The 25,765-nt window shown below is 40.1% G+C and overlaps 1 protein-coding gene across 3 annotated transcripts in view; it reads left to right on the top strand.

Moving 5' to 3' along the window:
* The window catches only part of STK32B (serine/threonine kinase 32B), a 178,948-nt gene that overhangs the window by 117,619 nt on the left and 35,564 nt on the right, over positions 1–25,765 (top strand). For all 3 annotated transcript variants that reach the window (XM_087736496.1, XM_087736497.1, XM_087736495.1), the window contains exons 5-6: positions 4,876–4,913; positions 13,982–14,071. In XM_087736496.1, coding sequence (XP_087592622.1) covers positions 4,876–4,913; positions 13,982–14,071 — 128 coding nt within the window. The remainder of the gene's footprint in view (positions 1–4,875; positions 4,914–13,981; positions 14,072–25,765) is intronic.

The raw sequence follows: 25,765 nt of genomic DNA, 5'->3' as shown, positions 1-25,765 counted from the left end.
CTCTGACTAGCTTCCAACTCCAACTGCAATGGACTGTACCAAAGACTCACTAAATTACACATATACAGTCCTCTCCCAGGTCTCTTCAATCTTTCATGAGCTTCCTTGTAGCCAAAAGGAGGGGGAATAAGAACAATAGACTTTGAACTTCAATACATTATTTTTCATAGACTCACAGACTAATTCAGGCTGGAAGGGACGTCCAGAGGCCTCTAGTCTAATGTTCTGCCCAATGCAGGGTCAGCCTTAAGATCAGACCAGGTTGCTTGGGGTTTATCCAGTCAGGTCTTGAAAACCTCCAAGGATGAAGACTGCATGACCTCTCCGCTTCTTAGTTAGTTTAGAAATCTGCTTCTACCCCACTTAGTAACACCAGAAAGAAACATTGATGGAATTGGTAATTAAAACTGCAGGTAATTGAACCTGAGTCCTTGATAATCATTGTGAGCCTTTCCAGTGAGTTCAGGGGACACTGACTGGCATATTCAGTGAACATGAGTCAAGCCATGATCATGATTTTTCTCCAGGCAGAGGGAATATCTTCAAGCACTGGATGCCCACTCGGCCTAGATATTATAGAAGATACAAATAGATTATTAATCATTCTTTCCTGCTTGGAAATTGTGTGCAGCACCTTCTTACTGTACTTTCATCCTTCAGGCAGCTTTAGTTTGACATTTGTAGCTAAGGCAATTGAAGAAAGCTAGAAATGGTTTCTTAGGCAGTATCAACAAGTGGCAATTAAACTGGGATTTTTCCTTTTTTTTCCTGATTTTTCTGCAACTCTGAGTTTCTTGGGCCAGCTGTTATATTAGTTATACCTGGTCCTGTCACTGAGCAAAGACTTTGGAGGTTTCTCTACTCTCATTTCTATCTTGCTTGATTTTTCTGAGTATAAAAAGAGATGGAGTAGCACTGGTACAGACTGAAAAAGTTGTGTTTATGAAATCAGTGTCAAGGACACTGCCACAGTTCAGCTGATCATTGTTTGGTGAATGCTTAGAGGGCAGCCCAGGGCTCTTCTGAATGCAAACTGTGAGTGAGTTTGCTCCTTGCAAAAGTCCTTCAATTTCTCTTATGAGCTGGTTCAAGATACTTGGACTATGAAATGAGTGTTTCAATTCATTCTCTTAGCTAGGGGTATGCATAACAGGAAAAACCTGAAGTTAAAGGGCTGAATTTCATACCCTGTTGTTTTAACATGCTTGCTAAGGTGAAAAATGTTTTCAAAAAAATTAACGTGTAGCCAAAACAGAATTTCACTTACTTAACATGTTTGAATTTAAACTGCTTAACCGAAGAGTTTTTATCTTTTAAAACCACCTTCCTACATAAACAGTGTTTTTACTATTTAAATTCATTTAACTAGAGTATTTATTTAAAGGAACTAGCTGTCTTTTGTATAATAGATGCTGGAAGCCCTCCATTCTGAGTATATCCAGTAACTTTAATTGCAATTCTCCTAGACCTGCCAGGTCTTCCCATTGACTGTGCTGAAACCTCCCCACCCTGTACCCAGCAGGCAGTGGTCAGTGCAAGGGCAGAGCCGTGGCCTTGCTCCTCTGCAGTCCATGGAGCTTTCAAGAAGCTGCATCTGGAGAACAGAGCTTTTAGTGCCGTGCTGTAAAGTGGGGATAACCACATAAGAGTGCTGCTGGAAGGCACTCTTCACCAAAGTGACCTTGCACTTTGCTTTCTCACCTGCCATGTGAATCTATGCATCACACGTGTCTCCAGGCATGTCATCCCAAAACAGCAGCATCTTACTTAAGAAACTTGTTCACCCTCTGGCTTAAGCTATCCTGTGGATTTACTTGCTGTAAAAGCAGTTTAAAATAGCCTATTTCAAGATTTGAGGCATGGTTATGAGTCTATCAATTTGCCTCAGGGATTGAGGGGTTGGGCTGCTCTGTGCAAGGCAATACACCCTGTTGTACCTGCTCCCAGCTACAGTCCTGCCTCTGAGCAAAATGAGGAAAGTTGGCAGAGCCCACGGTGGGGAACATCCCTTAGGCAGGAAAGGGTTTATGATCTGTGTGCTTCTGTATCAAGTATCAGCCAGTGCCTGAATTAGTCACAGAAAGATAAGCACAGATCTAATTTTAGCACTCAACTTTCTGAACATTACAGATACAACTGCATGAAGAATATATTTGATGATACACAGAGTTGTCAAGTGGATTTGTCAGTGTCTTTTCTGGTGGCAATAAAAATGTATAGTCTATTTAATGGTGCAATACCATAGCAGATATTAAAATTGTTTAAACTCATCTTCTTAAAAAAAAAGATAGAAAAGACAGAGTCTTATAATGAACAATCCCTGGGTGCTGCATTGTTATACATGTGGCAATAGCTAATAAAGCTGAACTTCTCCTTTTGATCAGTTTATTCTCAGTGAAGTACTAATGGTTGTACTATTCCAATTCTTAATTTTTATTTTTTTATTTTCTTAAACTGGGGAAAACAGTTTGGAATGATGTTGAATGTATCACTGATTTTAGGAAGCCACAGAAAGGCCCTAATGTACTTGGGTGTGACCCCAATCTTTTTATCCACACAAGGAGTGCAGAGTCAGATTGTGCATTATTATTATGTGTAAAAATATTTAATTCAACAGTCAAAACTATGACGTGCTTATTTCAGTTGAAAGTCATTGCTGTACTTTCAAGTCGTGGATCAACCACAAACACTATTCAACATGAAATCGCAATTCCAACTCTTATCACAAAACAGTTATCAAAACCAAAAGGTCATTTTGTTACTAGCAAATATATTTCATACCAGCTGAACAGTAGCTCTTCCAAAAACCGTCTCATCAATTGAGAGATTAGATATACCATTACATGTAAAAATGTATAGAATTTCCTACGATAATTCAACCAAAGGTAAGTTTTATAATGTAAGCAAAGATATCTAATCCTACAGTTCGCCTGTAACTCACAACTTCACCCATATGAATTAGGGGAAGGAGAGTTTTTGATATGGTAAATGATATGACAAGTGACTACAAGGGGAGAGGAAAGAGACAAGTCAGATTTTGGAGGTTTGTGGATGACATGGGCTCTAGGAGAGATTTCCCTTTGTATTACACATATAACTAGAACTGATGCTGAATCAGGCAATTATAGATAGCCTGTAAGTTGTGAAGAAGAAATACAGTATTTCACACTGAAATATTTGTATAATTTTAAATTTCCATTCCAGATGGTAATTCATAGTAAGATCTTTTTCCTTGCACAGACACATACACATCCTACATTATTTCCAAATGTGCAGGGAATGATTCAAAGTAATTTCTTATTTATCCTACGTTTCCCCAGCTGCTGCTACACAAATTGTAAACATAATCTTAGTGTACTTCATAATTTCATATGATTCTCAGGAAATGCCAGAAAGCATGGAATTCAGAATACTAAGCTGTAAACTTACTTCTTTGTCAATAAAGTTGTCGAGTTTTGGTGATGACTGAGCTCATATCATGCAAGCAATATACATATTATAATTGCTATTGCTATATTATTACTGTATGATGTCTCCTTTAGAAGTCATTCTCTAATTTAAAGAAAGAAAAAAGAAAAAAAAATGGTGTTCTGGTGTAATACATTTTCCTTTTGCAACATTTCAGTTTTTTCTTTATGTCATTTATTGGCGCACTGGACAAAACTTGTTAGTGAAATCTAAGTATGTATTAATACATTTCAGTCAGGATAGAATTTTCTGAGAAATGTTTAAATTGGAATAAGCAAGTCACCCCGTGGCTAAAAAAAATTACACAAGTGGAATTTCTTTGGATTTCATTTGCAGACTCATTCGACAGCTTATTTTGACAGTTTACAGTGCCTACTCTTTTGAGAGCAGTGGAAAATTTAGCCCAAGGGGCATATGTTTTGCTCAAGGTGGACTGATGCATCTCTCACTCTGGCAAAGCCACACCAAAAACACAGCTTCATAATCGCATGAAGCACAAGTTGCTGGTGAAAGGCAGTGCCCCACAACACGGCCACGTCACACTCGCTGAGATGCAGGGTGAGCCAAACTAGAGACCAATCCAGGCTGGCACAGGGAAGAGATGAGTTTTCCCGAGAACAGGTCCCCACCTTGAGCAATGACACTGGACAAAGAAAGAGGGTGGGAATGCCCAACAATAGTAGGGAAAAGTTGTCTCCATCTCTCCTGACAGCAGCATGAACATAGGTCAACAGAAAATGATCCTGAAAGTGCAGCTCTCCAGGACAATGTTGTTCCCTTGTGCTAAGAACGGCAGAGTTGAGCTAATGCTTCAGTAAATTATAATCTCCATCCTCCCTTATCCCCGCTCCTTTCCCCAGCATGCTACCTGCTGTTACAGACAGCCAAGTGGGGATTTGGGGGCTAAAAGGAGAGCTGCTAGGCTTACCCAGTTAGCGTAAAGCAGGACTCTACAATATGTGAGTGATCATGCATGTGAGCATGGCAAATTAGCGGGGTCTGGCAGAAAGGACAGATCACTGATGTTTCCAATTAAAAGATTTCTTGGATCTGTCAAATGCAGAGTCCCCGAGGCAATCAAGCACCTCCTAGATGCAAATCTTCCATCTCATTGTTCCCGCTGCTATAAAGAATAAAGTACAAAATCTTGAAAACCAAATCCATGTCAATGTTAACCATATGAAAACAAAACCACATGAAATGGAAACCTAGAGAGTCTCTTTAGTATGCATGTTTCTCAGAGCAGTAAAAAGATGTAGATAAAAATCATTTGTCTTTCTGTATGATATGGTTTTCCTTCGTTTTGTAATGGTTTATGTGACTTGGCCCTCATATCGAGATGGGGAAAACAGGTTGCAGGTTTTCTTTGGGTATGAAACGTAATGCATCCCTTTCCTTATTTTACAGGGACATCAAACCTGACAACATACTACTGGATGAGCATGGTACGTGAATATTGACTGCTTTCTCTCAGATGTCTCTAATTATTGAGATCTCAGTGACATGCTCATGATGTGCTTTGTAAATCAGCCTCAGATGTTGGATTCCTACCTAAATCTGGACTTTCTCTGCAAATTCCCCCTGTCCACTTTGTGGATTTTGTAATTTTGCCTCCTATTGCAAAAAGAAAAAGAAAAAAAAAAAAAAAAAGCTGATCTGACATTTGCAAGACCTGAAAAAGAAGGAATTCAATATGAATTGAGAACACCCCGGACACCCGATACAAAGAAGTTAAAATTTTATTAACAGGATTACTGTGAATCACCATAATCCCTTTGTAGGGACCTACCAGTAGAACAGTACCAAGCACTTATTTTCTCTTCTAGAACTTCTGAAGGCCTAAGAAATTTCATATAGCAAATTATTTCTCATGTGTGTGTCTGAAATTACTTTCCTAAATTCAGATATGGAATTTGGAAATTTGCCTCTAAATCTGCAAAATTTTTATGGCTCTACATGTAGTTCTGGCTTAAATGACATAAAAAAGACTAGAGAATGTAATCAGCTTTGAACTTTCAGTACTAATTCCATGATCTCAAACAAAAAATGTGTGGTATGAAAAAAAAAACAGAAGTTAATTTCTTTTTAAATTTAAATTTTACACATATACACTGTCTATGAAGTATTTTCCTAAAACCCTCATGCATCTTTTTGCAACTATGCATAGGAAGAACATGAGAAAATACAGGTAAAAGAAGGCATTAACCTTTTATCAGAACAGAAATACGTACAGGAGGAAAACTAAAGGGAAAAAGGAGATGTGTGTTTGCTGCTGCAGTAAAGTGGTCTTGTGCTTTGTTCACCTCAGAAATTGATTAAAAACAGTTAATCTTTGAGAAAATATAAGCTTGAAATTACGCCAGAGTTACCATTATCTTTCAAAATCCATTGCAGAGCTGCTGGGTATTCAAGTTAAAGTTGATTAAAGAAGATCATTGCAAACAGCTGGAGTTTGTACGTGGGAATATTGAAACCAACAAAGCTAAATAACATTGGAGTTTTAAACCATCTAGAAGTTCAGGAATTTAGTGTTTCAGACCCATAAGTGTTAATGTTCCCTAGACACTAATATCAGCAAATAAGCATGAAATAGAAATCTCTTGTCTTTAAGTCCTGGGTGAATTAAAGATGTCAAAGGCAACATGAAATGAGTATGAGTGTGTTACATCTCCGCTTGACAGCTTTTGAAGTACAGTTGCCCTTATCTCTCCTTGCCCCTCATAAAGGTCAATTACTGCACAAAATCAGCCTCTTGTGAGAGCTTTCCTAAGGGGGCTCAAGTATTGCAGAGAAGAAACTACACCAGAGTGAGTGATATGCTGCAAAATGAAGGTTTTTTTGGTGATTATAAGCTTTGCAGTAACAAAGTCATCTATAGCCAGCTTGGAAATTTTGGGATGGATAGCCCCTTTTCTGCAAAGCAGCAGAATACTGCTCTCTCATAGCACACCCGCAGACACGTGGTGAAACAACCATGCTTCTCCAGACTTGCAGATAGACCTTGGTTGGCAGAGTTAATTAGCTTATGGATCTTTGGTTCACAGACCTGTTATGTGGTTGGGAGATGTAACTCTCTCAACCTGGATAAGGGTCCACACACTTCAAGTCACTCAATGAGGTGACATCAGTAGGACAGGTGTCTGTACCGTGCTTGTCACCACAGGCTTCCTTTACAGATAATAGAAAGACATAGACATGGTTTAGATCATCTGATTTATTTTGGATGTCTGCATTATACACCACTATCTATTTGTCTTTGGTGACTAATACCTAGAAGTTTTGAGTAAAGATATAGATATCCACCTCAGAGATGTACATTTTGCAAGATGAACGCTATCCTTGAAGTCCATAAAAGCTTTAATTAGGCCTCAACGTAGTAACATCATTTTCATGGAACCGTCAGATTTCACTTAATGGAAAAATGTGCTAAATATATGCACCATAAATATGCTAGGCTGTAGAGGAAGCAAAACAAATTCACCTAATATGAGTCTAACCAGGTGCACAGGAATGAACTTTATTTTAGCCTGTGGCCTCTAAGATGGCACAACAGTTTCCTACATGCTGGACTTTACCCCTAGGTCTTTCTTACAGTTCATTGAACAACTGTGCTTACAAAAAGTATTATGCATCGCACATGCACACCATTTAGGACTAAGAGTTTGTCTCAGTGAGTTAGATTTCTTTGACCTCACTGAAGAAACCTATTTTGGCTGATGTCAAAGCGAAGTGTTATGCCCTTCACATTGCCTTACATCTTCAAGCAGTTAAACTGACTGACTTTCATAACATATACCAAGATTGTAGATTATAGATATTTCTGCTCATTAAAACTAGTTTCACTACAATTTATCTGTATGGCTTAGGGAACATACCTCAGGAATACAGAAGTAGTGAAAACAGGAGATTTTTCTTAACCCATAAAAATGATCAATCTAGTTTACAAAGAAAAAGAACGCGAAAATGTATACAACATATTCAAAATCATTCTGGCAGAGGAAGCCTGAATTTTCGCATATACTTTTCAGCAAAGCCACATCTTAACACTGCTGAGCACAGTGGAAATAAATATTTGATGATCACGAGAATCGTAATGCTACATGAGAATGGGGTAATCAGCTGCTTAAAATAGTGTTCAGTCCCTACCAGAAGGGGATCCTGGAGAGATTCTCCATCCCATAAGTGAGTCTTATCTGAGGAGAGAAAGCAGGGATGTTTTCAGGTTTCACTCTCTGAACTGGAATCAGACCTCTCTAAGGAAATGAATGCTGTCCATACAGCTCTCTTGTTACGTTTCCCGTTCAGCTTTCCCAGAAAGATTTTCCTCTTACAACTAACACTAATCTCTAAATTTAGTAGTAGTGCTCTGTTCTGCTAACATGCATCTGAAAAAGAATTATTCCACTGATAGCTGAAGGGACTACCTGATGGTTCAGGAGAGCTATTATTATTGTATTGTACAGAGAAAAGCATTATAGAATACTCAATAACAGTATTCTGCTTCCTGTACTATTCCTTTTGTTTTAATGGTTTAGAAAAATATAACTGAAATAATAGTGTTTAGAACTGAAAGCTGGCAAGTCTGGTCCATGTTGTATTTTTTTCTGAAATATCAAAGAAATTAAAGATGTCTTTAAATCTTTCCATGATCTATTAGCTATGATGTCTAAGGAGACGTGGAAGACCTAAAATGCAGAAAAGCAAGCAGTGGCAAACAGACTATTACGTTGCCTTTTTTCAGAGATGATAACATTATTTCTACAGTTATTTAGTAACACCATTGATATTAACATTCCTGGTCATCCTGCAGGAATTATGAGGCTCTACTTTGGGATCCAGGTTTTGCACTGTGCAGAGTGGCCACACCATTATTACACTCTGTTTACAGGAAACTTGCAAGGGTTTGATTTCCTCTCAGGAAAGTTTTTCAGGACATCATTTCATAAGACCCAGCAAGGTCCCTTCTTGGTTTACCGAGGACAGCTCCCTGCTGGGTCAGACCCAAGACCTTGGCCAGTATTCTGTCACAGCCAGTAGCAAGAGGAGATACTATTCATGGAGCGTGCCCTTTGCCACTTCTAGTCATTGAGTGCTTCAGTGCTCCCTATTACCCACAATTTTTATATTAGGACATTAGGGTATCTCTGCATATTCCTCTTTAGAGTCTGGATGAACCTTTGTCAATGAGTTTTTCTACTGCCTCTTTGAAGCTGCTGCTGATACTGGCCTCTACAACCTCCTGGAGCAACAAGCTGTAGAAATTCACCATCCTTCATGAAAGAAAAGTGTTTTCTTTCATCTGACTCAAAACATTCTCTTTTCAGAAAACCATCCTCTACTTCCAGAATTGCAGGATTTGGTAAATAATAGCTTACAATCACAATCTTCACAATATTAAAAAACTGCTTCAGTGCTCTCCTGTCTCAGCTGAAGACCCTCAGCCTTTTTAGCTTCTCCTTATAATGCACTGCTCCCTTTGCCCCTCTATGTTGTCGTAGATAGTGTTATGGATACACAGGCTTTCAGTTTCAGGGTGGAAGAGGAAGATAGTGGATCAAAGACCCATCTAATTGAGTCTCTTATCTCCCAGAATTGCCAAAAAGTGAATGACAGAGCAGGATATAAAACGAGGCAGGTTTTTTTGGTACTTCCCACATGTACCCACCCAGCCTCTAGCCTCGAGCATTTCCTGAGCTGGATATGGTTTCCATGCATTTAACAACTTTCAGTGGTCTTTTCCATGTTTTTTTCTGCTGCTTCCTTTGGTGGAAGGAACTTTTAGCATCCTTCACATCTTGTGGCAAAGTATTCCTTAGCTTAAACACAGATTATGTGAAGACTGACTACCTCTTTGTTTGCTTTGAAGGTGCTATCTGCTGATTACACTGAATGCCTCCTATTCTAGTATTGGAACTGCTTCCTCGTGATTCTCCATATTGAAATCACAGACCTAATATTTCACTCTTACCCTTAACAGGACTAATTATGTTTATTAGGTTTGTTGGGTTTTTTTTTTAGACTGGATTTTTGCATCTGTTAGTAATAATTTTATTCAGTAATCATTTCTCTTACGAGACAACAAGGCAGATTCAAGCTGGCATTTGTATGTGCCTCTTTATATATGATTATATTGTTTTATGATCATCAAGTTTTTCCTTAAAACTCTATTTCCTTGATTACATGAGAATATCAGCTCTCACTTGAAAACTAGCAGCAAAATTGAAAAATGCAGTCAAAGAGCAATCCTGGTCTTAACCTACCCATAAATTCAATATTTAGAACCCTGATGTTAACTTCTGAACAACAGAACTGGCAACATTATTACTCTATAGTGATGTCTGGGAGACATAAAGTCTCCACTAAAGATGTTCCTGGTGTGACTGCATTAGGGCTGGTCCTCATCATACCCACAGACAATTTTCAAGCACTGTGTCTCATTTAGCCCTCTGACATTGATTAACAAGATGAGTGTTCTGAGCATAATTCATTCACCTGAAGCTATCTACACTTTGAAAATATATTTGAAATTTCATGACCATTAAACAGCCTGCCCTTTTGAAATGCATAGCCTTGCTGAATCCCTCTATAGCAGTACAATAAGGTTTCTAACAATCTCCCTGATGATAAGTGGCAGACTGCCAAGTCATGCCAAGTTCACGTGGATACCAGCTTACATAGTACAGATCAAGCCAGAGAGATGCTTTTTAAGTTGTTCATAGGGTTTGACCTTCTGAGGGCAAACCAGATCTGAATTTTCTCCAAAATGTTACTGTGTAGAGATTTCCCATCAGATCTGATGCATGCTGAGTCGGTGGCATTAACTCCAGTCTGGTATTTCTTCTCTCTGCCCTCACATTCACCCCTTTGGTTTCAGACTGAGAAATTCAATGAGGTTTGAAGTCATGTACATTTTCCTCTGCTAAATGTTAGTCAGCCAGCCTCAGCCACCTTTCAAGACTTGTTTTAATTGTCATTATGATTTGTTCTCATTTAGCAAAAATTAAATAATAGTCCAAACAAAGCCCATTTGCTCTTTACCTCAGATACTGAGATTTCAGGCCACATGGAAGAGTGAGGCATAAAAGCCAGACAGCACTTCTGAAGTGCATGCATAAAGCTTCTCCAAGTCATACACTGTGCTATAGGTATTAACTTACAAATTTTCCCTGTTTAAGCCTTAACTGGAAGCTACTGGAGGAATGAAATTTTTGAAACACTGAGATACATTCTGCTTACAATGTACGTGTTGGTGTACATGAAATCTGTGCAGTCTGGGATGCTTTGAAAAAGCTACTCTGCAGAGAGCCAGAGGAATGTGGTCATTTGCCTCTTCTTCCTTTCTCTCCACCCGATCTTATTATCACGTGGGGTCATGTAGCCATGGGAATTAAGCAATGAGCTCTTCCCCTGTCATACTTGAATTTAGTTAGGTACTGCTGAATTTCTTGGGCACTGCTCTGCTTCACAGCTCTTAAAAGCTAAACCCAAGTGGAGCTGACATACTGCTTAGTTCAATATTGTACCTGGTACCTGAGAAGGGAGCCAGGATACAGGCATGGTTTTGACATTTAGGTGTTCACAATAATATGCAGAAAGGAAGATCAAGTACAAGGTGTGAAGCTTATATGGGAAAAGGTCCCCATGAATTGAAATTTTGGAAATAGTATGAAGTGGCCAGTATCCCAGCATGTTTACTGCAGCAATAGCTACCTTTCCTTTTCCTATATGCAACAGTTGCAGTAAAAAGATGTATTAGAGGCTGATTAGAAAGACTCCTACAGAGAACTGGGGTCTAACTGTCTCTTGAAATATTCACACCAGGAATGAAAAACTTAAAATAAAACCCAAACAAAACAAGTCACTAGGCTTAAAAGAGTTGAAACCATTCAGTTGGTGTGTGCAGGCAAGCAGAGCTCTGCCTTGACATCCCTCCAGCCCTCCTCCACTGCCGACAGGCGCAGGGGGCTCATTCCCCACCGCCCCCTGCTCTGACTCAATCCCAGACACAGCCTCTCCCCATGCCCCCGGCTCCTACCAAGTGCTGTGTGCAGTCCCTGCGGCAGCACAGCCATCCGCCTGCCTACGGGACACCTTGCTTTCCCTCCGTAGCCCATTAGCAGCCCTCTGAGCAACAGGCAAAGGCTGCCTGCAGGCAGTCCATGGGCCGTGGGGTGGCCGTGTGGTGGGATAGAGCAAAGCTGGAGTTTTTCCAGCGGTACCAACGTGGGTCTGCTGTGCCCTGCTACATGTACAGGAACTGCCCATTGCTACTATAGCAGCAGGATGTGGAGGACCTATGCAGAACCTATCTTCCCAATCCATCCCTTACCTTGCATAAAGGCATTTTTAACAAAAACCATCAACCAATGTATGCAACACTTCACGTGTGCTATTTTGCTTTTGTTAAATGAGAAGAAATCTAATAAAAGGGAGGGAAAACAATGCACTGCAGGAGAGGCAATTTTCATTGCAAATCCACTATTTGGATCAATCTGAATGGATATTATGCGATAGGTGTTTTGCAACAGGCTATCATGCTGGCATTCTAATAGGGAGCATCACTTACCATGCTGTCATTTAAATGACAGAACTTTATATTTATCTGTCAAAAAAAGAGAAAGTATTAGCCTGCCGAGATCTTTGCAGCTTTTCATTCTACAGCACACACGGAATTACTTAAAACTACTGCGATGAGGTGGCTGTATGTGGTTCAGTTCTCTTTTTCAAGAAGCTTTCTGTCATGGTGTTTCATTATTGCGGAAATAAACTGCAAACATGCTACACTCTGGCCACCAGGAAGGAGGAATATCACCTTGAAATCTGATGGCAGGCTGGACTGTGAACATTAATTCTTGTTATGGCAGCCTGACACCTCCCGCCCCGTATAAAGTGATCACTTTCATCTGCTCGCAGGTTTTGTCTGCCATGTGCAGATGTCTTCCTGGGCTGCGTGTCTTAGGAGGAAAGTGTCAATAAAATGTAGGCAGTTGTTTTGAGAATACTGCAGAAAGCATGCAAACCGTTTCATCGGAAACTTCTACTATGTCTCCCATTTGGAGAAATGGCTTTAATTTTGGCAGTGGGATGTGCCGCCTTCTTTTTCCCTTCAAAAAGAGCTCAGATCTGGCTAAATTAGGGGACTCTCAGAATTTCAGTTCACACACGCATGGCTGCAGACTTGTTAGAGGTTGGCAGATGCATCTCCTGGGGACTTTGAGCAGGATCTAGGTTAGACTGTCGGAGCAGCAAAATCTTTTGTTGAGCCTGCTCTTCCTCAGTCGGGCACTGCGGTAACATTCAACATCCGTCATTTGTTACACTCTTTTCATCTTTGGCAGAAAACATGATAACAACCTCCTTGGCTTAATAACTGCATCATGCCCAAAGCCTGCTCCATTCTGTGGACTGAATGAGGTTGAGATCTTGAGCTAAAAAAAAATCACAGGAGCCTGTCATTGAAGAGTCTAGTTCAACACATGATGTATTAATCCTGATCTGAGCGCAGGGCTAAGCCAGGGAAGGGAGTACCTTCCCCTGTACTCTGTCCTCCACAATGGCATTGCCAGATGTAATCTCAGACAACCGAATGTCTGCATCACTCCACAGTATAAAACTAATCCTTAAGTGGAAGGTGCAAAACCTAACAGCAGACTTATCAAATTAAAAGTCTGCAGAGACATTTTCAGGCTGGATTTGCATTCAGTTTACCTGCCTATGGCAAGCCAGGATTAACAACTATTGTTTCACTGTGGTCGAGCAATTTAACCTATCCTTGTTGTAAACCATCCCAGGAAAAAAGTAATGAGAGTAGGTTTGGGCCATCCAGCCTGATTAGTTCAGTTTAAGTCAGCTGTCTGGCTGGTCAGGCAGCAAGTCCACAGGCTGACTTGTGTCACTTATCTTTCATCTTGCAACCTGCTGTCAAATGAGTGGTCATTTGGACCTGCTGCTGTTACATACACACTCTTCTGCTACCATGGATCTAATTTTATAGTTATTGTATGATAAAACTACCCTTTTTCTTCTCGGCTCCCTTTTTGCCCTGAGGAGACTCAGAAAAAGCTGGACTGATGATAACCTGAAGTGGATATGATGGCAGCAGACAGGCGTGACGAGTACCTGAGAGTGCAAGGGGTGGCTCTAGTTGGAGATAAGGAGAGCTAGATTTCACACACAGCTTCACAAAATTCAGCACTGTTCCTGCATGTTACTGCTCTAGAAGACAGTTACTGTTCCTAACATTCACAGCAGGAGGGGGTTTGGGGTGACCAGCAAAAAGAGGTTCAGCACTGTGAGCAGGTAGTGGACACAACCCTACAGGAAAAGTATTCCATCATTTTGCTGCCAATATGATTTTTCTAGTTATGAGCAACATTTAACAGTAAGTTTCCGTGAATAGTTATGAATATTTCCAATTTAATTTCTTTCCATTATCACTTAAATGTTAAACAAAGGAAGGAATATTTCTGTGATGTGCTATTTTAACTTCTGATTTTACTTTGTGTAATTGCAGGACATGTTCATATCACTGACTTTAACATAGCAACTATAGTGAAAGGCTCAGAAAAAGCTTCTTCCATGGCTGGCACAAAACCCTATATGGGTAAGTTTTCACGACCCTTTTAAAAATGTAAGAAAGCATACACATTAATGTTGACTAATGGTATATTGAAAGGATTTTAAGTTGTAAAACCATACAATAAATGTGATCAACTTCTTTTTTTGACAGTATACATGTGTTAGCAATGGAAAACATTGGGGATGGAGGGATTGGGCAGGAGCTTGGTCTCCACACTGCTTTTAGTCAGGTTCTGTTTGGTTTTGTGAAGCAAATTCAGGAGAGTTCCAACTGTGTTACTTCCTGTAAACCCCCACATCTGGAGACAAGAATATATGATTATATTTGCACCACTGTGGCTATGATCTAGCAGAGAACATGTAATGTCAGTTTAAAAGTATCTAGGCACATCCTTAATTCCTTTGCTAAGCTGAGTTCCTCAAAAATGTGTCTGTTACAGTCCTATGTAACTAACCCCTTAAGTGCTTGCCCTATGGCTTTTAGGGGCATTTTATATCTTTTAATCATGTAATTTAAATGCATAGATAGATTGAAGGCTGGGAGAGTAAAATTCAGTTCATCTGTTCTCATGTGTCTAAATGTTAAACATCGCTAAGATAATAATTCAGACTTCCCCTTGAGCTGAAGGACAGAAGGCATCTCCTGGAGGTCATTTGTCCCACCAAAGTTAGGCAAGCTTCCACAACTAAAAATAGGTGTGATTTATCCTATTTGTGGCTTCCTACACATCTGCTGTTTTAATGCTGTCTGTATATATAATTGCCAGTGCCTGTGGAGATAACCAGCTCAAGACTAAACTTATTTGGTTTCTGGAAACCAGACTAAGAGCTATGTGTGTGTCCAAGAGCTTTCTCTAGCAGACATGCTCAGAGCACATCTAACACCCATGCACTGGTGAAATACTGGTAAATTACCATATTCTGAAAATGTCATTCAGGGAACCAAAGACAATTGTGTTACCACAATTCTGCATGTTAACATAGGAGTAAAAGCATGTGCCCAAGAAATAGGAATTAACACGTATGTTTTTGGCAGCACAAAGAGCACTGTACCAATCTGCACATGAAGCAGGCAGGTGTCTGCAGGGTGCCTTCACACCAGCTGTGAGACTGTCAGAGCAGTCCCAGGCACCGGAGCAGAGTCGTGTTTTCAGATGTGATGTGGTTTGGGCACGAATCAGACAACACTCTCCCAAACAATTCCCAGGGAGTTAGCAGAGTCTATTGCCCCTGATCAGCTTGGGCATAGCTGTCCTATTTTGACAATTAATAGGATGCAGTAACATGCGTGTAGCCACTCTGTGCCACTTTGGCTTGTGACCAGTGCACCGACCTGATGCTGGTTAGCTGATTCTTATACATGTACTCAAAACAGACCAAGGAACATTTTATGTAGTTTTGATTCAAGCCTTGAAGTTATGCAGAGGAATGAGGTTTTAGATGAAAATTTTCTCAGCATTTTGTATTGGTTAGTTCTAGCTGAGTGTCTAGTTCAGTGTCACTGCTTAGATGAGATGGCCAATACTGCACAGGCATTGGATACAGAGCATTAGGAGACCAAATCTGGGTACTGAGCTTTCCCTCAGGGCTGGTACCTGAGTGTTTGATGTTGCACCACTAGTTCTCTATTCAACATGGTGAAAAGAGATGGGAAGGGATGCTGCAATCTATCTCATTTACACCAACAGCTTTAGTTTAAAAAGGACTTGTTTGAGCATTTTTGCCAGTATGTCGTGGGTTTATTTATGAAAAAAAAAACCAAAACAAAACAACAAAAACTCAGGAAAAAAGCATTTTTTCTCTATAAGTGATTTGACCTCCAACACATACAGACAAATAGGTGTACAACTGACATGTCAAACTAATTACATTCACAGCAGTGCCCTTACATACATGATGACTGAAATGTTAAAAGATTCCAACATTTTTATATGGTAATTTTGCATTTCTGTGAGAAGTTTATGTGTCAGAGCTCACAAATTCTGCTTAAATAGCTGCCTACAATCTTCTAGTAGCCATTGTCATTAGATGTGCAAATTCTTATTACACAAATTATTCAAAAGTACCCCTGAAGAGCAGCCATTTTGCAGGAGCTCAAATGAATTCAGAATAGACGTTTTCCGTGTTTAAATGTGATGATGACTGCAGACATAACAATAGAGCCTCTTCTGATTTTTAATTAGGTAGTCAATTAAATGACTGTTTTGATGGCCTTACATTTTTAATCTTGAAGCGGTTGCACAGTTTTACATTAGAAAGCATAATTATTACGAAAGCAGAAAAAAGCTGAGTACTTGCTTAGAGGTCAGTTAGCATTTTAGCATCGTCTGTCATAGTCTGAATGTGTGTAATGAAGAGATCATCTGGCAGCTAATAATCAGAAGCATATTAGTTAAAACAGCTGTACAAAAATGTATGTGAGTATTCTTCAAATATTTTGGTGAGAGCTAACAGGAAACTTAGTGTCCTTTGGAGCATCTTTCACCCCATCCGCACACATAGGTGGGCCACCACCTTCTTAGTTCATTAGTGGTCTCTTGGCAGGCTTTTCTCACAAGAAAAAAAAATAGCCTTTAACAGCTGAAAGCACAAAAGTCTGTAGCAAGTGCCAAGTACCCTGATTTGGTATTTTAAGGATAAAATTATGAAAAATTACCCCATCCTTTTGGAATTCCTACCCTACACCCCCACCCCAAGGAGGAGCAGTACCTTGTTCTTTGTGTAGCTTATGTTTGCCAGGAGATAGTACAAAGAAAGGAAATACTGAGATTCATCTTAGAAAACCTGCCTATTCGATGTGGAGGGGTTCAAGTCCAGTCCATGCTGCCTGAACTCTGCTTATGTCCCTTTGCATGGTATTCTCCATTTGCTAGAAAATTCTGGATTCCTTGTATTTAGTAGGAAAATACCAATCCTCGGGATAGATACGTCCCTATAGCCTGACTGTTTTGCAATCATTCGTCAGCTTAACACCATGGCAAATTGTTTCTCTGACCTAAGTTCGGAGTGCTGTAGACAGCTGAGCCTTGTTGCCTTTCCAGAGAGGTAAATGAGTTCCTGGAGGGTCCAATAAGATCCCAAGCTGACCCAAGGAAGGAGGTAAGCTATAGACCTGGAGTGGAGGGAAGATAGGAACAAGATTATAACTTTACATACTGGCAAACTGCTGTCTTGGTTCACCTCAGCTCATGCAGCTGTTCTGCCCCTGAACCTCCCTCCTCACATATCAGGTCTTCTCCATATCCAACAATCTCACAAGAAGAAACAGAACAAGAAAAATGCTCTCTTTCCCTTTATGAAGAGACTACAGCACCATCCACCAGCTTACCTGCTTTCCAGTGTGCCGTCCTCACGTCTTGGAAATACAAAAATACTGCAAAAACCACAAATGCAGTCTTTACTACTCGGAAAGAGTCAGGAGTCATCCTTGCATTTATCTGGAGCTGTAAGAAGGCAGGAAAGCTTTTAGAGCGTTAAAAATCCTCTCTTTCAGGTGAAAAGTGATTGGTGAGGATTCTCTGTGGCACAGCTTGGATATCAAAGCTTCAGCAAAGCTCAAATATTAAGAGTTTGACAGATATGGCCAGACACTCATTGGTGCTGCTTTTTCCTCTAAGTGCACTGATTTAACTTCCTTTCCTCTTTTAGTTTACACCTTTAGTTTTGTGAAGAATCATAACTTTAGTGAAATGCTACAAAGATTTTCAGTTGCAGTGCTCAAATTAAGAAAGTTTTGGGTTCGCTCCTGGTTGATAGGTATTTAAGCCCGTATGATTTCTGGCTTTAAGGCTGTATCAAAGACTTTCCATGTGGCTTCTCCTAAGCCATTTAGACAATGAGAGAAATAAAAAAAAAGAATTGGGAATGTTGGCTCTATGGTTGGTAGTAAGCTTTAATCACCAGGAATTTAAACCACCCTTTAACTTTAGTGTAACAAGACAAAATCACCTTCAAGAAAGGTACTTGCTGAGCACCAGAACCAAGGAAACTTAGTGGTTCCTGTAAGACATGCTTTACGCTATGCTGATTTTCATGATGATGAAGGTATACGATGTGATGAAACCTTTTTCTCCCTCTTGGAGGTTTATAAAGGCTTACTCTCATGTGGATCCTGTTATGTTTAATAATATATGAGGGCACCCTCCAACCTTTCCCTTAGTAGAGGTACTTACACGATTTCTCATTTCTTCTTATGGCCAATTTAAGGAAATAAACAGAAAAATATTATCTCTAAAGCCTCCATTCCTATTTGAAATCTGATTGAAATAGGCTGATAAATTGCTAGGGAACAATTTGCTCACATGCAGCATGACTGCATAAAACTAGTATCCAGGAAAAACGCAGTGAATTGTGTTGTATTGTGAATTGTGTTGTAAAAATGCACTAGCTGTTCTGATTAAGATACCTATCTTGTAATGCTAAGCATGGTGTGAGTCAGCTCCTGCAGCCTTTGCTTAATCCCACTTCACATTAGCCTTTTTGCCCCTAAGTCTTTCTCAGCCTGAAATTTTCCCTGCCTATTTCCCTACTTATTAAATGGTTATGCAGAACGCAATGTATCTGAAACTGAGTGTTTCTCCAGAAACCCTGATAATTTCTCTACGTTCCCACTTCCCAGCTGATTCATTCAGACAAGTGAAATACCTACCACACATAGGCAACAAAAACATGGACAACAGTGAATCTGAAAGGAACGAGGCCAACAGTCTGGCAGGACAAGCTACTTCCAGCTGCTTCTGCAGTTTTACTTCTCAAAGCTATTGACCTGGAATGCTGAAGTGAAGTCAGCTTCTTAGTATTCGGGGGTCTTCAGAGTTTCTGTCTCTGTTCAGATGACTGCAGCTGTGAAATACAATGTGTGCCTTAAGCTGGTTTAGGAAATGTATGTGTCACCCGTGCCTGACTTTATAATTACAAATTCACTGCTCAAACCTTCTGCAACAGCTGTGATTGAGGGTGTTGTCAAAGGTTTTATTGCAGGAATAGCCCTTTGAAAACTCATTTTTCAGGCTGCCATCCTCCGCTGGCACGCAATGCAAAATGTCCTTTGAGACCTAGCTGACTTTTGGCAGGCGTGCCTCCTGCCAACAAATGAACACAAGCACTTGCGGGGGAGCCCCCTCCAGCTTGCACTGGGATGCGGACCAGGAAAGCCAGTGCAGGGCAGGACATGGTCCCTGGCCACAGCCTGTGCCTGGGATATTCAGCTGTGGCTCTTTCTTCCTGCAGAAGGCTATTCATTAGGCTTCTTGAGTTTAAAGAAAGTGTGCCTTTGCCTGGCTGGAAGCACCTGTGTAAGTGTTTGCCATTTTCAACACTGTTCCATCTTTATAAGAAAAAAAAAAGATGTTTCTTATATTGGTCCCTCATGCAGGCTGCAAGAAATATGCTTATGTCTCAGAGAATGTGCTCTGTGCTGGGCACCCATTTGCAGCAATGGCCCTCTCCCCTGCAAAAGGTTGGTCAGCTACAAAACAAAATGTTAAATACTAAAACATATCTAGAAAACATTACACATATCGCCTTTTGTTTATTCCTCACTCTTGCATACTTTAGGTGTATTTGAGTCCTACATCACATGCTTTTTACTCACTGAAATGTTTCCTGTTTGAATGATCAATTTCCATACATTTGTATATTGTTTGTGAGTGTTGCAAAACCTTTCTGTTCACAGGTTATAAATTTTGGTGGTTTAGGGTTTGTTTGGGATTTGTTTCTGTTTCTGGTGGTAGGAGGGTTAGGGGGGTTAGGCTTTGTGGTTTTCTTCAGCAGAGGCTGATGTTATCTGAATAATGCACCGTGACTTTACTTCTAATCAAACCAATGAAATACATTTTATGATATAAATACACCTGACAAAAATCCAAAGCCAATGAAATAAGCCGTAAATTATGTGAAAAGATTCAGCTACCCCCTTCCTATCCTACAGGCTTGTTATCTCAGATTTTCACAGCTGCCTTCATAGGTTTCTGTCATGGTGAAGAATGGCTGTATGCCTGAGATTACCAGAAGAGTGTGGATTTACACAGGTCCACTGAACTTCTAAAATGTATGAGTCATCCATATCTATTAATTAATACTGTGTGGGAGTACTATTGGAATCAGAGGAAAACTAGTGGATGTCCCAATATCAACCTTACAGGTAAAGTAAAAATATCCTGTAGGGCTGAATTTGTTCCTGAGGCAGTTACAATATAGCAGGGACAAATTTGGAGTTGGGTTTTCAAAGGCGTTCAACCTTGGTCTTCCTTGCACTCATACTAAATAGCACTCTGAAATTAAATAGTGTTTTGCAGCTCGTTGCTTTTTGAGTGCAGGTAAGGCAGTGTTTAGGTTTTTAAAAACCCCACCCTTTTCCTACCAAGGGTTTGACTGCCTATCTACAGAGATTCACTGGTGGTGTCACTACCTACCCTTTTGATCCCAGGGAAATATCACAATGCCAGCATGAGCCGGGAGGCTTCTGTTTGTTCTGATAAGCAGGAACTGAGAGCGGACATGTGAGGCTTTGAGGTGCTGAAATAAATACTTGCCGTGTTGTTGGGGTTTTCAGCTTGCACTAGGAGCACCGCAGCTGAGGGGATTAAGCACTGAGCTGTGAGTGGATATTCAGGTTTTGGCTCTGACATTAATGAGTACACACACAAGCAGCTGAAAACCCTTGGGAGATCAGGAAAGAAGTTACTGTCTCCAGCTGCTTTTCACCTCCCTGTGCTCTCTGACCTGCTACCATCCTTTGAGATCTTACAGTAAAACTGCTAATATAATCATGTCTTTGACTATTTCAGTCAAAAACCTCCCACACGGAGTTCAGGTGGTAGTTTTGTTTTGGGCTTTTTTTTTTTTTAACCTGCCTGAAAGGGCCTGATGCGGAGCTCTGCAGGAAGATCTGAGGGGGGAGAGAGCTCCAGCAGAGGTGGGAGAGGGGGCAACGAGCGGGGATGTCCAGCAGCCCAGCGGGGCATTTCTGCCCCCTGGATAACTCCTGTTCTTTGGTCAAGCCACGCAACCCCCCAGGTTTTTGCACGCATAAACTGATTCAGAGACATTTGCTAACCCAGTAGGAGTACATGAGACAGGAGCACGTAATAGTCCTTCTGATGCATCAGGCACACAGTCTGTCCTGTGAATCCCCAGTTATCCAGACCAGTTTGTTTCAATACTGGGGCAGAACAGCTGCTGTCCATACACTGGGCCAATCCTCCAAATAGAAAATGGATATTTTTGGACACAATCCCTGCATCAGTTTTCTAGAAAAATTGACACTGCAGCCACTGTGAGCTTTTGGATGGAGTAAGGAAGGTACTTCTGTACAGTTTCATACTTAGTAGTAGGAGACCATGTCATGTTCATTGCTGCTGGGCTTGCTTTCAATGGGGCTAGCAACTTGAGCTTGTTTCTCTGAGGTTGATCCAGATATTCAACCAGAAAGGGCTTCTCTCTGCAAATGCAAGGACAAGAATTGGGTTCTGTTCAGTGACTGAGTAACGCAGAGGATTTTATGAGGACAGCACTCTGAGTAAGGGCAAGAGAGGTTGTATAGCCATATGGCAGACTAATAAGGCATTCTAAATGCAGTGTCTGTATTCAGGTAATGGTATCTAAAATATTTACTTTGATTGAATAATTGCATTAAATATGAGTATTAAAACTATTGAGGTGTATTATGTGAACAATGGTACAAAATCAGTTACACTGCTGTAACAAGTCTAGACCTCACACTAGAAAATTGCCAGCCCAGCATGCTCAGGCTTTAAGCAGCACTTTGACTTATACAATAGAAGTTAGCAGTTGGCTAGTCTAAAGCCCTGAGTCAGAAAGCTGTCCATTATAATTTAGACCCTTTTAGCACATGAGAAAGTAAACGCTAGGAGGTAAATTGGTAGTTTAGCAAGTCCACGTTTATATTGAGGGAGAGGGAAGTTGCTTGCTTTCATTTCGTTCTTAAAACAGCTTCTCCTCTAAATAGAAGATCACTTGTCAACACTGTAGTTTGATTTCTGTTTCCTATTTACACCGTGACCTAGAAGAATTACTGACCTCTGAATTTACTTTTCAGAGAAAAGTGAAAATTAATATTTTCTCATCACAATGCTGAGAGAGCAGTTAATATTTCCCTGAAGCATCTCAGTCCAAGTTTCTTGGAATATTATTTAAAAAATCAAGTTTATTTTTCATTCAGCTCAATCTGGCAACCATTAAGTCTGATTCAGCAAAGTAAAACTACGAATGTCTTATATATATCAAATCATGTAGACATTTACAACTTGGACAGGTCTCAGCTTTTAACAGCTTATCCTGTGCTACTCAATCAAAATGTTGTTTATACTGTGATCACTGTATATATGTGTATATATCTATTATCTATTTTTATCTCTCCCTCTTTTTTTTTTTTTTCCCCCAATGATCTTGAATGAGGAAGGAGAATGATACCTGGCAGCCTGGTATCATGCTGAACCTCAGTTAATGACACTGGAATCTATTTTCTTATCTATGAAATCTCAGGCATTACAATAAAACCTGCGCCACTGAGGTTTGTTTTGCTGCACGACTAGCAGAGTGTATTGCTTTGCAACCCCTGCCGTACACCACAAACCTCTGATTCCCCTTACTGACATGTAAGGTCTCTGCTGAGATGCAAATAGACTACAGAGAGCTCTAGCTAGCTGACTGGATGGCTGATGCCAGGGTTTTCATTCCTGAGAAATGTTTTGGATGTGCCCATCTGAACTTGATCATTCAAATAAATTGAGGCCAAACCACTAGGGCTTTATTTTTTATTTTATTTTCAGTTTGTCATATTAATAACATGGGCACAGGGAATTTTGTAGGAATTAATGACCAGCTCTCATTGGCAACATTTAGCTATGCATGGACAATCAGCTCCTTGCAGCTAATCGATCTTGCAAGACTCACTTGCAAGTTATTGCTTAAATATACTGGGTTGTTAGTATGTAGTAAAGGCCACTTGAAGAAGGGTCTAATGCATTCATCTCACTGCACTTTCCCTCTCACCGATTTTGCAAAGTTTCCAAGCAGCCTATGGAAGTCGTCGATGCTTCAAAGTAAGTAATAGCTCTGTACACTTCTTAATCAACACTTGCCAGTCTCCTGGGTAGTGGTAGGCAAGTACACCAGGCACTCTTTGATTAGTTTCTTGCTAAGGGATTGAAACTTAAATCAGTTCATCAGAAAAGAAATGCGACATTGTGCTATTTAGGATTCGTATCAGAGACGCTCCAAGCTCTTCATTTTATGATTTAGCCTGATGAATTATCTTCATGATTAAACCAGTATGCTCCATCAAAAATAATAACAGCTATTCTTTGTGCCAACTGTTCCAAGTGATAGACCTCAAATTGACTGTTTTATCATGGACAGCCTTTTCAAACTCACCAGTGGGCACCAAATTAAAATGGCCTGAATTTCAGAGACATGGAGCACCCATAGTTTCACTATGGAGTTAAGTGATACTTATGAATACTAGGCAGATTTTTAAAAACCCTACTTAAAAGTATTTTATCCTACATACAAAATGCTGTTTTACAGTAGGAACAAGTAGTGAAAATTTGGTTCAGTATTGTTTGCACTTACATTCATATTCTCTTTTATTTCAAGCTCATGAATCATATTGTTAGATACTGATAATCTTCCACAAATAGGGTACAGAATTACCAACCAGTTAAGCACAATTTCAGTTTTGTACTTTTTTTTACAGGTCTTTAGGGAAATATGCATACAATAAGGGATGTATCCTCTACATCATTTACAATCTAGATCATCTGACTGCTGTGACAATTGCAGTGGGTAGCTGTATATATGAATTGATTTATCAGAAATTACTCTCTATTTTACAAAATTATTCGGAGTATGGCTAAACCCATGGAACAAGAGTATGGATATCCCAGGAAGCCACTGCTTCTGAGATGGCTGCAGACCCACTAGATTTGCTTTCATGATCAATTTCTTATTAGCCATTCTCCAGTATGGATTTATTTTAAAGCAAAATAGCCATTTATTTACTTTGTTGGAATCTTCCTCTTGGTACAGAGACAGTCTACAATGCTATGGTATTACTAGAAAGATACGGTGCAAAAGCATCAAAAGACAGAGCTCTGAAGAGGATTTATTTTAATTTATTATTTGGGAAAAAAAAAATGTTAACCAGAAATACATATTAGGGACAGCCAAGAAATGCACTGAAGCAAACTTAATGCAGCGCAAAGGTGGGTTTGTTTTATGTCATTTTTCAAGAAAGCAAAGCAGATGAATAGTGAAAGCATGGAAGTATATTATTAAGAGAAAAATACAGAAAAATAATATTAAAAAAAGCAATCGGAGGATTTTTAGCTTGGCGAGTTGCTGAAGTTGAATATGTGCATTTACTCATTATCATACAAGACACAGAAATATTCCTGATTTTATTGCTTGCCCTGTTAAAATTAGCACAGATATCTTATCTTGGAATGGCATTAGTTTTACAATGCTCTGTCTTTGTAGTTACTGAAGGCTTGCGTGAAAGGTGGTGGATCACACTTCTGCCACACATGATGAGTAATCTCCCAGACCAAAAGACTGCATTGCTTCTGAGATCCGGACTTTCAAAAGTCCCCAGTACTTTGGGTGGCAGGTTTTCCAGGTGTCTGAGTGAGGGTGAAGAGCCCATGCAGCTCACGATGACTGCCAAGAGGAAGAGGCTGTAAAGGTCCCATTGAGACTTCTGGCCTTAGACCCCTTCATCACCCTGCTCAAATGGGCTGTGAGAAGGTGGTTGCTTGAACTTCATTAGCATCACAGGATCGTAGGATGATTCACATTGGCAGGGGTTTCAGGAGTCTCTAGTCCAACCTCCTGCTCAAAGCAGGGTGAGCAGTGAGGCTGGACCAGGTTGAAGGTGCTCTTTTGGGCAGCTCTAGTAAAGCAGTTCTCCACTATGTCAAAGAGGTTTGTTCATGGGGAGCTGTGAGGACCTGTAAGACCTACCAGTTGCATCACTTCTTCACTTGTCTTTGAATTCACTTTTGCTGCTGCCAGACTTGCTATTACTTGATTTAGCTTCACTATTTAAAAGCTGTGCTTCCACTATGCAAACTTCTGCTGTCTTCACTCTGTATGTGATAGTAACTACAGCCCTCAGCCAAAAGAATCTGCAGGATCAGACCCAATATTGAACCCACATATTTTCCTGAGAAGTCTTTGTTCAGTAGAAATTTTTTGAGGAAAAAGATCTGAAACTCTCGTTCTTACATGCACTCTCTCACTTTTTTCACATGAATGAACTTTGGTAGGCAGAATCCTTGCATTTAGGTAGATGCATGGGGGTAAAAGATGTAAGTATTCTCATCCTAAATCTGTTATGATAAGAGAGCATGTGTACAGAAAGGGTGCACACAGCAGAGCTGTTGCCCTTGCTGCAAGCTGGCAAGCTCCAACCTTATCATCCTTTGGAAGAACCTACCCACAGCAGGCTGCACGATGGCTGTCCGAGCTAAGCCTGAGATCAAATTCAAATTTTAAAAGATTACAGATAGTCTATTTCAATAACAATCCTAAAGAAAATCAATGTAGAATTTTAACTTTCCTTTCAGATTTTTTATTTGCTTTTATCCTAGCCAGTTTGCACTCAGAATTGGTTCTTCTGACATAGTTATTTCTTACAGCAAAACCTAATGTTCTGTTCTGTATTTCACAGCTCTAGTTCTTCAGAGCTTGGCTAACC

Source organism: Nipponia nippon, unplaced genomic scaffold (genome assembly GCF_047370975.1).
Source record: "Nipponia nippon isolate SJK-2023a ecotype South Korea unplaced genomic scaffold, ASM4737097v1 scaffold_6, whole genome shotgun sequence".
Classification (NCBI taxonomy): Eukaryota; Metazoa; Chordata; class Aves; order Pelecaniformes; family Threskiornithidae; genus Nipponia; species Nipponia nippon.
This window is presented reverse-complemented; position numbering and strand designations above follow the sequence as displayed.